The sequence below is a fragment of the Triplophysa dalaica genome, chromosome 6 (genome assembly GCF_015846415.1).
Source record: "Triplophysa dalaica isolate WHDGS20190420 chromosome 6, ASM1584641v1, whole genome shotgun sequence".
In the NCBI taxonomy this organism is placed as follows: domain Eukaryota; kingdom Metazoa; phylum Chordata; class Actinopteri; order Cypriniformes; family Nemacheilidae; genus Triplophysa; species Triplophysa dalaica.
The window spans coordinates 20,553,387-20,570,307 of NC_079547.1; the positions used below are offsets into that span (position 1 = coordinate 20,553,387).

Below are 16,921 nucleotides of genomic sequence, written 5' to 3' on the forward strand. Positions count from 1 at the left end.
AATCCTGGGACTACTCAGAAATGCCTGTGAAATGTCCTTACAATACAAATGACAGCAACCCTGTCAAATGATCACACACTTGCTCTTTTATTTTCTCGAAACGCCTTTAAACATCTGCCCAGAAGGCACACACAACCCTCTGTCCGTCCCGTCTGTCTTTCCTAGTGCATGTCATCCGCATCTAATCCAGCAGAAAATGGTCATAAATATTTCTTTCAGCTAGACTTCACTACTGCATTTCACGCCTGGACGTGATATTTTCCTCTTTACAATACTTCACTTCCACGGAAAAGTTATTTACATATGTTTTTAGTGTTTCTGTAAATTATTTTTCTACAGTCAAAAGCATATAAAAAATACATGTTGATACAAATTTTTTACCATTTTTATTAATGATTTTTTATTTCAATCAATAAAATTAATAGTTTATATTAAATACATATGCCATGCCTTATTCCTTATGTGGGCTACACGTATAAAATATAGAAAATTAAATGAATATTAAATTCAGTAAAGAACCCTAAACAAAATATTAGTTCATTAGTCATGCATCGGAAATTCTAAGCAACATTTTTTAATCATTTCACGCATGTAGGTCACAACAGTGGACAACTATAACACAAACATTGTTAGTAGAAAAAATCTGGTTTTAGAACAATACGTTTCCTCTATTGCAGTCAAACGATCGCAAATAAATGCATCAAGAATAAAACGTTAACATAATATATGCGCACCGTACAAATTAATTTTGTATTTATAAACACATAAACAACCATACATATATTTAAGCAAAAAATAAAAACATAAAATGTATATATATATATATATATATATATATATATTATATAAATATAAATATTGTATATAGCGATTAATCGTTTGACAGCCCTAATTTCTTTCAAGATCAATAAAAACACACACAACAAAATCCTTACTGAGGTTGTCATAAATTCACACATGAAAGGCCTAAATGACCTATGCAGCCATCATAAGCAAAACTGAGACTATAGTGAAAAAAAAGAAAAAAAGAACAACGAGCGAAATAGACAGAGCGTGTACAGACATAAAGTCCCCGTCTTATTTTCTGTACCATTTGCTGGCTAGTGCTTTCACGGGCCGTCCCATTACATCATGTCAGAGGTTGTAAACAAGCAAATAACAACAGCTCGCTGACGCCCAGAGCGCCTCACGGTCGCACGCCCCACCACTGAGAGGGGAATTGTTCTCTCCGTTCTTCCATGCCGCAAAACATTTGTTTCTTTATTGTCCATGTAAATAATACATCATGTTTCCCGTGCCCCCTTCCTTTCTTAAGGCAGAAAAAATAGAAAAGGGGTGGATGAAGGATTTATGCGTGCGGTGTGCAAAGGGGAACTATTTATGGTGGGCGTCATTTCTAGAACGCAAGGTGCCATCACTGATATTTATGGGCAGACATCACGACACTGACAGGGAATATCATTCTCCAAATGGTACACAAGCAGTCAGAGACCGGCACCATTTCTCCTTGGAATAGGGGCCGCGTCAGTCCCCTCACCTAGAAGTGGTTATTACTGGCAGGAGTGATTGGAGACGAGGCGTGTGATGAACAGAACTGGGTCTGCTGGAGGTACAGTGGGTCACGCTTCTTCATTCTGAACTAACAGAATGAGATTTTGGTGCGCTTTGTGTGGCACTAAATCAGTTATTTTGTAGGATTTATAAAACAAATAATAAACAGTTTTGAATGGCTTTATATTAAATAATCAATATTTCAGCAGAAACTATGGTTGCCATGGTTAATTTATTACACAGATGCATAAAAGGCAGTTTGTATGCCACACACTGTGTGTAATGACTAAAGAACATGTTTTCTAGCATCTTTATGTGTACCATAAACATTATGTCTTTACAACCATTTAAACCCCTCCTCCACAGTAATAATGAAAATTTGATTCTGTGTTAGCAAATAACGTACATCTTCAGATATAAACAAACAGCTGCCTCACATCATCATCAAATGACAAAATAATCTTTATGATTTTTTTATGAAGTTTAAAGATGCTTCGGCAGGTGCGATCCTCACTGTGGGAAAGGCCGACAGGTAGCTGGAGATGCAAAGAGACCAGTTACTTTGCTCCGTCAGCCATGTTCTGGCTGACGCGCAGCTCTGTGAATGAATACTGACGTCTATGATCCGCCTAGCGCCGGTACATTATGAATAAGAAATAAAAGCTACCTCAGCTACAGCACTTCTGCATTACTGACGGGTGGCCACGGTGAGCGCACACACACAAACGTATGCACGCACACAGCATCTCTGCATCGGTACCTTCGATCCAAGCCTCCAGAGCCTGGACTGAGATGCCTTACTCTCAGACACGCGCAGATACACAGATTAACGTTTTATTGAAACAAATAAGTGTTTTAAAAATGGGCCGAAAAGCCTAGTTTCAATTTCAGCAGCGCGTTTAACCCTTATCGTCCCGTTTCCTCTGGGACCATTCTATGTTAATTGGATCTCCATCGCATTTGCATTGGGGGTGTTAACAAGCACAGTCTATGAATATTAATTACCCAGAAGTTTTTGGTCCTCGGAAAAAAGAATACTTTTCTTGATACATATTAATTCTGTGAAGTTTTTTAAAGCCAAACACTCATTAAAATTGCACGAGCCCGGACGCTCCAACGTATCCCCATGATATTGCCGCATCTTTAACTTTATCCCTAATAAATTGGGTCAAATTAACCCAAAAACAAAAGAAATGCCCTCCCCTAAATTGGCTTTTCGTTCGCTTGTATGTAAACATTCCAATCCGTTGACTAAGTTTATCCGATGAGCGATGTGATTACAACATTTAAACCGTGACCCCCCCGCCAAAAAAGACATTTCCACGCATTCCTATTTATGCATGCACGCCGCCGGTATGTTTGATTGTTTCGAAAGCGTGAAGGATTACAGAAAGACAAGAGTTGTTCTTTCATGAGAAAACTCAAACGGTGCGTTAAGACGAAATCCTCCCTCGCTGCTTTTAGGACTCCAAATAAGCCATCTAATACTAAAACAACACGGATGCATTTCCCAATGCAGCCACAGTCAGACAGCTGCTGGGAACACCTGCTCGGAGTGTAAAGTTCCCCTCTTTAAGACACACACACACATGCATCAAAGCCCATCCGGCCTCAACAAACAATAAGAAAAACCTCGCAGTCACTAATGGTACCAGCATAGCAAACATGTAGGCCGTGCACATATATTACAAACACATACGAATTGACCCCCATTTTAAAGAAGATAGGAAGTGGAACAATAGGACGTTCCTTTCCATGCACATGCACTGATGCAAAACCCACACTGACACACACATATGGGCTTGCTTTGGCAACCACTCCAAAACCGTACACACACGCATAATCTCACTACTGCACTTGTCTCCATTGCTGACCATTTGACCCGATATCCATTAGTATTGCTGTTTCCAGTATGCATTCAAACGTGCATGCTCTTGAAAGCAAGGCGGTCCGGTCTGACTGTCAAACATCTCACAGCTGTCAATCAAACCCCCTCTGCCCCCTACGGCTCATAAACAGGATGTAAACTGCTTTAAATTTGTGTAGGTGCATTTATTGCGGGTGAACTGCATGTCATACGAGATCAGGGGTGCCAGTCGAGATTTTGCAACTGTATCCAATGGATTCCAGACAGCCCGGCTCTAAATATCATCCGTGTAAATGAGCGATCGAACGCATCAGGGGGTATCGGGGGGTGAGAAGTGCATTGCCACGGGGATATATTGCCTGCAACAATTAGTTACAATCCCAAAAAGCAATATGCTTCAATTGCGGCAGCCCTCGTGATCGAGTCCTCACATTGCGTGTTGCTGTTTTCCCCCCCTCTCTTGCAAATAATTATTTCTCCTCTCTTCTACGTACAAGCACATTAATGTACAATTTCAATCTCCATCTGCACGATTATGAATCAGATCGACCATCAATCGGCCGATCCAGCCGAGAGATTCATCTGGTAATAAAACTGTCACCTGTTCCAGGATAAAGACAGATGTTGCCAGTTGGGTGATAAAATAATTAAACCGTTCGACGAGGGATTCCATAAAATTATCAAAATTGAAGGAAGCACTAGCGTTTTACCAATAAAGCAATTTGGGGCAATATGCGGTGTCATAACTCCAATCTCCTCCTCAGAATTTGCAATAAGTTTGCCTTTCTCTAGTGCAATCTGACAATATTAACAGTTTACAAGCACAAGGCCTTAAACCAGAGAAATGGAGAAAAATGCCTCGCTTTCTCAGAGAAAGAGGGCATCAGATGCATGCGTGGGTGTGTGCACACACGTTTTACTACACGCTCTCCGTGGCTCTGGTCCAAAATATAGTGAGCTGCCTAGTGAGGCAGCATTTTAAGGCACCATCGTTTTTTTTTAAAGAATAGTCAACTTTCGGCCAGATTTTGGCCAAATTCTTATAAGCTCTTTATACATTGCTGTTTTTTGTTGTTGTTTTATTGCAAACACGTGATAGACATCTTAAACCAATGCAAAAAATTCAACAACAAAAAATGTAAAGACATTTTTCACTTCCTTTTCATTGCTCCCTTTTCTTTTTTGAAAAGACGTGTTGTTTATCTGGTAGGCAACCTGAGTAAATCATCATCACAGACAGACAGATACATAGATTTAGATTCTCTGAATAGACAGATGTCTGAACAGACAGACAGATTAATAGACAGACATACAGACGCACAGACAGACAGATCTCCAAATAGACAGACAGACGAAAAGACAGATGAATATACAGACAGACCTACAGAGACCTCCGAATAGACAGACAGACATAAAAATAGACAGCCGGACCAATAGACAGACAGATGAATAAACAGACAGACTAAACAGGCAATAAAATAGACAGAGAGAGACGTATAAAGAGATAGTCAGTCAGACAGCCAGATACATAGATTCAGATTCTCAGAATAGACGGACAGACGACGAAAAAGACAAACAGGCAAACAAATAGAAAGACAGATAGATAGATGGATAGATAGATAGATAGATGAATAGAGCGACAGACAGTCAGATATATAGATTCAGATTATCAGAATATACAGACAAGAAAGATGAACAAATAGACAGACATATAGAAAGACAAATAGACAGATTCAGATTCTCAGAATAGACTGACAGACAAATGAACAGATAGTCAGACAGACAGCTAGATAGACAGACAGACGAATAGATAGACAAACAGACAGACAGATATGTGGATACATAGATTCTCTGAATGGACAGACAGACAAATACACAGAAAGATTACATTTTATTTCATATCTACAAGTTCACTTGTTCTCTATTCTACTTACGCCGCCTCTCAGACTAACAAAAAGCTAAAGACTGAGCTCCTTATGATTTCATATCTCACTTAAGATTGCCAACCAACCCCCCAATCTCTCTTCTCACTTCAGTTCCTGCTCTGGTGGGCTGTGTGAGGGGTTTCCCACACATTGCATTATGCAAGGGCGCCATCTGCTTACTCAGAGTCTTCTACCTGTGACCAACCCAAATATATCGCCTTCTCTAGCCACCCCTCGTTCTGCAAGGACGAGAAAAGAACATGCAAAAAAGAAAACATTGGTAATTGGCTAGCCTTATCTTACGATTTGTAACAAAGCGCACGTCTAACAGAACACATTGGGATGGGTTTGCCCTGCCATCAAAGAAAAGCTATTACTCATGATGTAGCTTTTCCTCTCTGTCTGTTTTTCCCTTTTGCGGTTACGAGTTGATGCTGGAACTGTTATGAGAGAGGGAGAGCGTTTTATAAAAACCTCTCCGATATGATTAAAACAAGACCGCCATGAGACCGGGCATTAATATTTAACATTTAAGGGCAATATCAGTTGAGGAGGATTCCTGGCAGTCACTCCGCAAGTGTGAGTCAACTGTAGCTTGCTTAAACCTGCAAAAGATGAAATATGCGCTGACTTAATCACTCATAACTCATCAGGAACCGCGTTGCAGTCTTGGATGAATGAGGGTAGAAAAGAGGGGTAAACAAACATAGCATCCTTTAATCTTACAAAATGCTTCCAGAACAGAAGGTTAAAACGGATAAGTAATGTATATTGACTTCCTTTCTGTTTAACACCTGTTAGCATGTTCTAGAGATACTGAGGGACGAAGTTACAACCCAGTTGAGGTATGCTTGCGGAATAAATAATAAAGTGTAACAGCCCAGTAAACATTTTAAGGTGCGTTAAGACCTTTTTTGGGCACCTTGGAGCAATTCCTTCAACAAATCAGGTGCTAAAACAACGTGTGCAAAAAAGCCAGGCATAACTCCCCGCAGTGACTTCCTGTTGCAGAAGTAGCGAAAACAAACAAAACACTTAAAAACAGCCCAAATGTTGCTGCTGCATAGCGACAGGCCGTCTGTAGTTGTTTTATATCTTTATCTCTCCGAGCATCTTCACTTCCTCATCAAAAGATGCTGCTGAAAACCACAACTTCTCTTTCTGCCTAGCTGAGTGCAAGACAAGACAGCGAGCGCTCTTTGAAGGGGCCCCCACGACTGCCTGCGAAGGAACACCATCATTACAGGATTGACGGCGATCTTCAGAAAGCAAGATCGCCGTCAATGAGTGAGTTCTGAAAGATCACAATCAGGTCAATAAGAAGCCCGTATGGAGCACAATTGGGTCATATTATAGTTAAGTTTCATGAGCTAAAGAGATATGATCTTTAAGATGCCAATGATGCATCTGTCTTGGTTGTGTGGCCATGGAAGGATGTTGTTGTATTGTGAATAGGGAAATTCCGGTTGGTTGCGTTTCGATGCTTAAACTGATGCGACGGCTGACAAACGACGAAAAAAGTACACAAACACAACACAGAAAGAGCTGGCAAACAACAAATAATATACATCCACATTATATGGAATTATTTAGGTATGCGATATTGATGTACGAAGGGATGGACAGATTTTTGTGCATGTGTCTAAATATACCATTGATGCTTTGATGTGTTTTCATACGGTTTCATTCAATATTTCTCCATTACCAAAGTTCTGATTCATTCCCTAAGCTGCATTTCCTGGAACCGCATCCCAACTACATCACACGGATTTCTGCCGTCGTGTCATTCCATGATCCTTTGGACCACAGACCACAGAGAAATGCTCATCGGAGACGACATTTGTTCCATAATGGAAACCTTTAGCATAAATGGTGATGGGTGGTCGGTCGCTTTAATTCTGGTGAAGTATACACACAGAAACCATTTAAAGACTGGATCTAAATTCACAGTGTGTGGATGAAAGACATTTAAGGTGCCTTTATTCGAATCTAAAGTCTCTGTTCTATCAAAAGAACTCCCATTTAGGGACGTGTCTCTTTTATATAAGGTAATAGCACTGGGGATTTGACTTCCTAATGGAGATGTTTAAATGAAGCTTATGGTCTACTTCCCCCAAATCTGACTAGTTCGAGAAGATAAATTCCCCTGTCAAGGTCGAGATGATCAAACAGATTACAATTATTTCATCCCTCGTCTTTATTAATGAGCACTGTCTTTCATAGTTATGTCGTCTAATCAGGATAGATGATATGTCAGCCTCCTAGTTTGTTGTTTTTCACGTATTTAAGGAGACGTGGGGGGTTATAAATTGAGAGATGTTAAAATTGTAGAGCTTGTCAGGGGAGACACGGGGGCTTTTGCTGTTTCAAAAAGGTCACACTTTGTGCGCCGCACGCACAAAACAATGCGTAGGAAAATTTCTGTCAGTTATCACATGGTTGAATGCTTAACTATAAAAAACAGTTCACAGCAATTACTTGTAAAGAGATGCAAAAATGTAATCTTGAAAAAGACTAAACCTAAAGCAGGAGTTTAATCTGAATTGCTCCCTTCATAGGTCGCTGCCTTCAAAGGCAGACTGAAATGAAACCTTAAAGGGATAGTTCACCCAAACAAGGGAATTCTGTCATCATTTACAAACTCTCTTGTCATTTCAAATTGTACGACTTACTTTCTTCCCCAGAACACAAAAAATATATTTGAAGAATGTTGGTTACCAAACAACGGCGGTTCCCTATTGACTTCCATTGGTGTTGTGTTCATGCAGTAGAATTGAAAAGGTACCGCCGTTGTTCGGTTACCAACATTCTTCAAAGTATCTTCTTTCATGTTCTGCGGAAGATAGAAAGTCATTCATGTTTGAAATGACAAGAGGGTGAGTAAATGATGACAGAATTTTATTTTTAGGTGAACTATCCCTTTAAGACCCAATCAAACCAAGGACAACAACAATAAATATAAAGTTTTCGAGAAAAATAGTTGTGTCCAAACAGCAACTTCAACAATAAAGGTACCAAGAAACAATCATGTTGAGATTGTTACAAGCGGCGTGTGAGTTTACAATTAAAACAATTACAAACTTGATATTAGCATGCTAAACTAGCAATGCAATACATTCAACAATCTGAAAATCTGAAATGAAAAACGCTATCAATGTTAAACCAAATATATTTGTAATTAACGGTTTCTCTTGACTGTCGGCCGTTGTGTTTGCACATACACATAGTGTTCCTACACAAAGTGTTTTAAGTTACCATGGCAATCTCATTCTCTGCCAGAGCTAACACGAGGTCACCATCCACACTCATGACAGCATCAAGGCTCTATGATTGGTCGCAATCACCATAAAACTAGAGTAATACGCGATTCCCTCTTTTTTGTCTTCATTTCTTGATTCGCTCCTTTTCACTTAGTGTCAAACGCACATGCCTGACACGATCAGCCGCTCCGGTGCTCACCCTCTCTTTATCTCTCCTTTACTCCCTCCCTTACTTCTTTCTCCATTTCCTTGCATTCATCAGAGTTGTAACCCCTGTTGTCTCAGCCGAGTGAATCAGATTGAGCCCCTGGCACAGAATGAAGGCAAAGTCAACAGGAATTAAGTTTCAGTGCAACTGTTTACTCAACTGTGGCCTGCAGTTATTGAAATCATATCCACGGTTTTGTGTGACGACTGCGGTAATGAATTCAACATGGCTGTGATTTTCGAACTGACAACATCACGCTTAGTCCAAGAAGCACACAATGGGCTTAAGTTATTCGGTGGGCGGGAAAAGGCATTGGGGAGAACCAATGACAGGCGCTGTGGATTATCGATTGACAGTAATGTGCTCTTATTGGATATGTCTTAAGAATGGGCAATATTGGAGCAGTCTGTTAATTTTAAGAAAATATCCTAAAACACACTTTTCGTTATATTTAGTTTTGTTAAGAATTAAATTTGATTATAAAACGGTCAGTTCTGGTCCTTGATTCTGATTGGCTGAGCGGAGTTAATAAATACCCTGATATATAACGGCTGACATAGCCTAAATATCATTTTATTACTTAATGATTTTATTTACTTATTTTATGAAACCTTGCTAAGCATATGGAGTAACCGTGTTATAAAAGCAATAAGCCTGCAAAGCAGTGGGTTACAGTGCATTTTATAACAGTTAGCGTATTGCTTTAATATAGCTAGAGTTGTATACATTTAAATATATATCATTTTTGTATGCTTTTTTCAAAATATGACAGAATTACATCTCGATCGTCATGATAGAAATAACATCACAACTGAAGGACAATTTAATATTAGCAATACAATACAATAAATATACATATATTTCTATAGACATATAGAAATAAAATATAGCCCATAAATTACGATTATTTCACTTTTTGATTAAATATAGTTTTAAAAAATGAATTATTATTTTATTGAAATCTACACGTTAATGTCATATTTTGTGTTAAGGTCAGTACCCGTAGCAGAAAAGAAAAACCCTAGTTGAAACCGCATCCTAACCAAATGTGACGCGATGAGTTTCCTGCGATAAGCAATTTGTTTGTCCATACCGAACAGGTCCAAATAACAGAAAGAAGCATTTTTAGACCTCAAATACAAGTTCAATAATACAACAGTAATATTTATAAATGTATTCAGGAAAAGTTAAATAATATATATACTGTATATGATGTCATTACCCCTTAATGTCACTTCTGAGGTTTGATTTTGTTGAAATTCAACAGTCAATGGACTTGAATCGCCACGATACATCTAGAAAAGCTGATTAAATGAACATGTGGAATAGTCTCTTGATTTTTTCTCAAGCTGTAGAACATATAGCACATAACATAAAACCGAAACAAATCCGTCACGAGCCGCTCTTTGCCTTCAACCCCGCTGTCATGCGGGCCTGTCCAGTTTGGCGTTAAAACAAAGGCACAATGCTCTTCAGTTCAACGACAGCCATGTTACTCCGGCGGACAGCTACATCAGAGGCTCCCTATCCCACCAAACAACCTTTGACAACATCTCCCATCATGCCGTGAGGCGCAGACAACACACGACTGGCTGATCTTTTCAATGCTGCTTTAACAGCAAACGCAATGCTCACACTGACAAAAAAAGCTTGTCTCTTCATTTCATTGTGAGTGAGGATGTTTTGGGGTATATCATGTTTTTTGGGGGGGGTTCTATGAAACGGCTACAACACATTCTCCAGAAATTCCCTACTGCGTGTTTACAATGCGACAGGTGAAATCTGTGGCATCTGGATGGGCGGCACACGTACACAACTGTCCGTACATTCCGTAACACCTATGTATTTTCCCTGAAACAACACGCTTAATAAATATTTCACTTACATGCACGCGCAGAGATGCCGGGATAAACACGCATGCAACCAAAAGCACAATCAGAGAAAGAGCACTTAGTGCGTTTAAAAATTCAGACTGCTCTCAATATACATAAATAATCATAATAATGTGTTTATGTACTCTGGGTGGAGGGGGTGTGACGATTAAATATTAACAAGCACTTTAAGAGGGGAGAGAGGATGCTGTTGACATGCGTTGATAAAGGACAGGTGAAGAAAGAAAGAGATAGAGAGAGAGAGAACGAAAGAAAGAAAGAAAGAAAGAAAGAAAGTGAAAGAAAGAGAAAGAAAGAAAAAGAAAGAAAGAAAGAAAGAAAGAATCACCTGCTGTTGATGAAAGTTCAAAATGTCAGATGCTGTGATTTCAGAAGGTGTGGCACTTTTGGATCGAACTTCACGGTGTCCCTCCAAACTAGCTGGGATGCCGTTCTGATTGGCCGTTCCATTGCTTGCCACCTCTGTCCCAGACTCTTGCATCATGACTTAAAAACCTGCAGCAAAGACAAACAAGGGTGTTAAACAAAAATCTCTGTAAAACTCTTTCAAGCAAACGTCAAATCCTCCTCTTCCCGCTCAATTTCACTTTTCCCATCTGTGCTGTCCTCTTCTTTGTTTCCTATCTGACCCCTGTAAAGTACATGTGACAAACTTTTCTTTTAACAACACCTGTTTTTCTCTTTCTTTCAGTACAGGCACTCAGCACGCATCCGAGTAAAAAAAAAAGGTGTGGGCTGAGAAGCTAACCATCATTTGTTTGTCTTCCTTGTGTCTGAAAATGAAGCAACAGCTCACATGGGAGAGAAATCCAACCTCAGTCACGTCTCAGCAGAGAAGAGGCCCGAGAAAACACGGTCGCTCACAAACAAAACTCGTTCGAATGAAATGGATATATTTACTCGCATCGCTCCCAGAAGAGCCACAGCCCGATGGCTTTTTAATGGAAACCAGGGCAGGGGAGCTGGACGGATGACAGATCTCCCAAATCAAAACTCCACTACAAAAGTTCACGTCCCGGGTGTTCGATTGACACCGCGGTCTTGGGCCTGCACGCAAACAAACAAACCCCAAAATATTCAGATGTACTTCCAATAATACATTATACTTTAATGTGGGCACATAAAATAAGTTCTCGTTCTTCCAAACCAGACAATTCTGCAGTCCTCACAAAAATCGACCTTTCTCCCTAAAGGCGGCAAGATCTTGAAATACAGTAGACGCTCACTTAGAATTATATATTTGCATTCACATCAGCTCTTGTTGGTGTGGAGTGCCTCTGAGCCCCGTTTCAGACCATCTTAATGAAGCTGACCAAGTCGGGCAGAAGTAAATTAACTTGGCTTATTAATTATTGATATGAGCAGAATGAATGCCCTTAAAGCAGTGGGTTCTAATCACACGGGCAGGTGAAAATTGAAAAGAATTCAGATTTATACTGCTACCCCTCTCAGACAGTAATAAGGCGCTTGGTAATTGTTCATCCAGGTTTGGGGGAGAGAGGGAGACAAACACATTGGGCATTGACCCATCTGGACCGATGAAGGGCTGCAGCTCTTCCATTGTCTGTTTCAAATGGAGCTCATGCACTAAACAAAGAAAAGTGGAATGACTACATCTACAACAACATTAGGGGTGCCACAATATACCGACAATGACAATAACTGTGATATTAATAACCGTGATTATGGATATTGTGTTAATACTACTACTTGATTTTCTAATTGATTTTCTAAGTCTCCTTATACTCATTTTGAGTGCGATCTATTGGCAATTTTCTTTTTTTACATACAGTAATATACAAAAGTAAAATACAATTTCACTGGTAAATTTTTTTTATAATTTTTTTTAAATTATACTTATCATAACCAATCGTAACATTGTTTCCATGAATAACCAATATAGTGACAGCCCTAATCAACACAATAATAAATAAATAAATACAGAATTTTCAAAAATTGTCAATTAGTCCACTTATACAACTTTTTTGATAGGGGTTTTGGGGTGCTGGCTTGCCACATTATCAACAATCAATAATCCATAGTCCAGACAATAAGGAGCAAACCAAAATTAAAGTGATGGTAAACCCAAAAATGAAAATCATTTCTCACCCTCTCGTCATTTCAAACCTTTATGACTTTCTTTCTTCTGCTGAACACAAAAGAAGATATTTTGAAGAATGTTTCTAACCGAACACTGGCGGTACCCATCCCCTTCAACTGTTCTAACTTCTCTTTTGTGATATGCAGAAGGAAAAAAGTCATAAAGGTTTGGAATGACGTGAGAGTGAGTGATGACACAGTTTAAATTTTTGGGTGAACTATCCCTTAAAACATTTTCCCGTACGATCACTGCAACTACCAAAAAAGCTAGGCCACAGCTCTGACTCAGTTACTCTCTATTTTCTCTGTCAAGTTCCACCCCTCCATCGCATCTATTATCTTTATTCCTCCTCCTGGCAAAAACAAGCTGAACTGTACACACGGCTCACAATCATTCTGTCAACTAAAGGCTAACGGACCGAGTACCTGGTACTCCAACAAACAAGCTGTTTAGCAAGGTTTTTTCCCTCTTTGTTTATGCGTTTAGTGTCGCATTTGTTCCCTCTCCTTTTGTCATTGTGCTCCATAAAAGAGGGTGATAATAGCTATTATGCATGCACTGTCATTCCATACTAAATTTTCATAATTATAAAGGAAGGGCGTAAATTTGCGAATGCGTGGCATCTCTAAATGTAATCAGGAGAATGCGCCGGGGGGCTATTTTAATGTATGCAAAACTAGTGACCCACAATAAAGACGTGAAGCTGCGACGAATGCAGAGTAACGCACGCGCGCCCGCATGCAAGAGGGCCGGCCAGAATTAACACCCAATTAATTTCGGAATTGACAAACAAATGAAACCCATAAATCTACTTTCTCATTAAATATCAGCTTGTAATAATTCAAAAGCGGCAATATCACGCCCTAAAAAAAGGTTGATAGAAAATGCCTGTTATCCATCACAAATATCAAATAGATTGAGGAAAAATAACCTGGTGGACGGGCATTAATAATCTCAATGGCGTTATGATTTAAGCTATTGTTTTCGTGTAGTGACTCCGGCTTTGAATTTCTTCCGCCTTCGGTAACAAATGCGCAATTCTGTGCCTTATTGTTCTTTTCCACCATTTTGCACAAAGAACATTCTGCGCTTTTGGTCGCAATATAAACATGAATAACTGACAGGCAGACACACGCAGCAACCCAGAAAAACTTGATGAGAAACAGATTAGTTTATTTACAGTGTTTACTGAGGCTTTAACTAAAAAGAAAACAAAGTCTTAAAGGCAAAACGTCAAAATAATGGAAATTCCCGCAGAGATTAAAGCCACCGCCATCAGGCGACTATCAAACAAACCTCCATCATCAGATTTCTGCACCTTTTCCAAGCAAAACCGTCTGCTTGCTAAACACAACAAGTGTTTCGAACAAACAAAAGATAATACAACAAGGTCAGAATTTTTGTTTGTTGATGTTTCATTCGGTTCATCTGAAATTGCACAAGAAACACACACATACAAACACACACTGAATCACGTGTACACCACACCTGGGCTACATAAAAGCATGAGCAAATAAAGAAAATCAAGAGCGTTCCCCTTATTTATTATTTCCCAGCATTTGACTCCAAAAACATGTGCAGCAGTGTTTACAGAGTGCGTGCATATGTGTGTGTTTGTGTGTGGTGTTCACCAGTCCGGAAAGTAGACTCCATCATCGCAAAAAGATGCTGTCATTCCGGTAAGTTATGAAAGCCCACCTGCACTTACAAGTCGGTGTTCTCACACCACCCTTGTTTATACAAGCGCTTAACAAAGGAACAACATTCAAGATAAGCAGCGACAATAAGGACAAAACCCCATGATCACTTTTGTTTAGGTTTAACCTTGTTGCTTGTCTAGACAACACAACGGTCTGGTCTGTATGACAGAATAGGTGTGAGACCATCTTATTCTTCACTGCCGTTCCCCAAGGATTCCAGACGAATTACGGGACAGCTGTATTTTGGCTATGGTGCTTCAAAACAAACAACCTCTTTACCGTTTTTTTGCCGTTTCCTTGCTTTTCGGGTCACAGTCTAAGATGGAAGTCATGGGCTTCCCCCACGTTTGCAGACCGTCTTATGCATATTGTAAAAAAAATCCTCAAGACGCCCATTAGCTATTGGCTGAATTTACACATTTTTACTTTTCTTTTTTGTAAAAAAAATGAATACTTTTAATATATTTATTATTATTTATAATCAAAATAGTTATTTTTACAGTTTTTATTATTTTAATATTACTCTTTTCATTATTAGATAATATTACTTGAAATATAATTTATTATTTATACTAAATATAGTTATTATGTATAATATTTTTTTTTACTTTTTTATTATTTAATTCCGCAAGGCTGGAATCGGAAATGTTAAAATGCACATCAACACTTACAGTGTTGCAATATTAACAGTAACTGTGATATTAATAATGTTATAACTTTAATTTATTATCATCACATGGGCTATTCACCATTTGCAGTTTGCAAAAAACTACTTTCTTAAGCAGGTCAGTGCTAATCTAAATTTATGTTTTTTTATTTTTATGTCATGTTTTATAGTTATTTAAAGCGGCCCTAACACACAAGCGGTTTCTTCCAAACTGCATACTTTGTATCTTCAAAGAGTATGATCACATTTATAAAAGATAGATACAGCTGTACGACTACTTCTGAAATCATAGGGCGCGTGCAGGGGGGAGGGGTAGGCTGAACTAAAGCAAATTGCCAACAAAACACATACATCAATTTCACGCGGTTCATGTCCGCCATCTTCAAGCGCTGGGACGGCTCCATATATCAGTTTCAAACGATCTCCAAATCAGCGTTATATCCACCGTTTATATAACATTCATCACCCAAATGCTGTGAACAAACAAACACCTGAACTTTGCGAACATATGCTATTTCATTCTCTCCTGCACACACGTGAAAGTGACGTCTGCGCATACTCCTTCTCCTGTCACATACTTTTCCGGAAGAATTGTCCAATAAGGGACTAAGAAATATTGTCATGAAACAGTTTTATATGTTTGAAAAACTTTCCAAAACCCATACAATCGCTGGGGGAGTGTATCGAGCACCAAAATACTAGGTTATATGCCCAACTCGTTTTTTGACAAGTTGACCATGTTAAGCATGAGAAGACAGCACGTTTAACATTATAAAGAAGTCAGAATGCATGACACATTGTTGCAGTACCCCTTTAAAGATTCTGTCTATTGACAGAAATGCAATATAACATACATACTATGTCTTCAGAGGTGTATTATGCCCTTACATAATGAAGCGTTATGTTTTATAACCCTAGAATGAGCGATTACTATAAAACATTCACCACAGTTCCCCTTGCATGGAATTCACCATGTTGTTTCTACAGTAGTCCTAAACGGACAAACTGCCGTACAGAGCATGTTTTGTACGCTATCTCCATCGGAAAAGAAGCGAAAACATCATGACATCTCGGCAATTCGCAACCTCACCGCTAGATGCCGCTAAATTTAATACACTCAACATATTTTTAAACCAGAAAAAGCAAAAATAATGCCTCACATGATAACTATAAAACCGGAAATCAAAGTCACCAAGCATGATGGATGTCTCTTCAAGAGTGTGTTTATCCCACGTCTAAGCCACACATCAGGCACCATTTTTATATCTAGTTTGACCCTTCATTCTCAGGATGTAACTTTGCGTCGTTCGCACGCGCCGGCTGTATCTGGGGTAGTGCTGTGTCAAGGTTATAAGAATTGTATGTTGCCCTCTCACAGACGAAATGACAGCGGTGATGAAACCAAACAACCCCTGTAATCTCACAGGCCCACACCAGGACAAACACATATCTCAACAGCACTGTGGCAACATTTTGAAAAGAAAAAACACCATCCCAGCCCCGCCGCGTTCCCTGGCCGTACCTGCGTTTGCACAGACAGGTTTTCTGTTTTCCTTAGTTTTTTCTTGAGTTTGCTTCCACACCTTGTAGGGCGGATGCCCGGTCCACCGTCTCCTACAAACAAAGCTCGCTATTTGTTTAATAACTGATTGCTGCCATGACTACGGTAAACAAGGGGGGAGCAGGGCCTTTTCTTTCTGTTTATGAACAAACACATCGCCTCACAAAGACCAATTTAACATTAACCAGG

The 16,921-nt window shown here is 39.3% G+C and overlaps 1 protein-coding gene across 11 annotated transcripts in view; it reads right to left on the bottom strand.

Moving 5' to 3' along the window:
* foxp1b (forkhead box P1b) overlaps positions 1-16,921 on the bottom strand; it is a 158,560-nt gene that overhangs the window by 74,904 nt on the left and 66,735 nt on the right. For 10 of the 11 annotated variants that reach the window (XM_056751471.1, XM_056751470.1, XM_056751472.1 and 7 more), the window contains one exon: positions 11,032-11,198. In XM_056751471.1, coding sequence (XP_056607449.1) covers positions 11,032-11,187 — 156 coding nt within the window. In that variant the 5' untranslated portion in view covers positions 11,188-11,198. Of the gene's footprint in view, positions 1-11,031; positions 14,996-16,921 lie in introns of those variants that run through there. The other variant, XM_056751464.1, reaches the window with a different exon arrangement.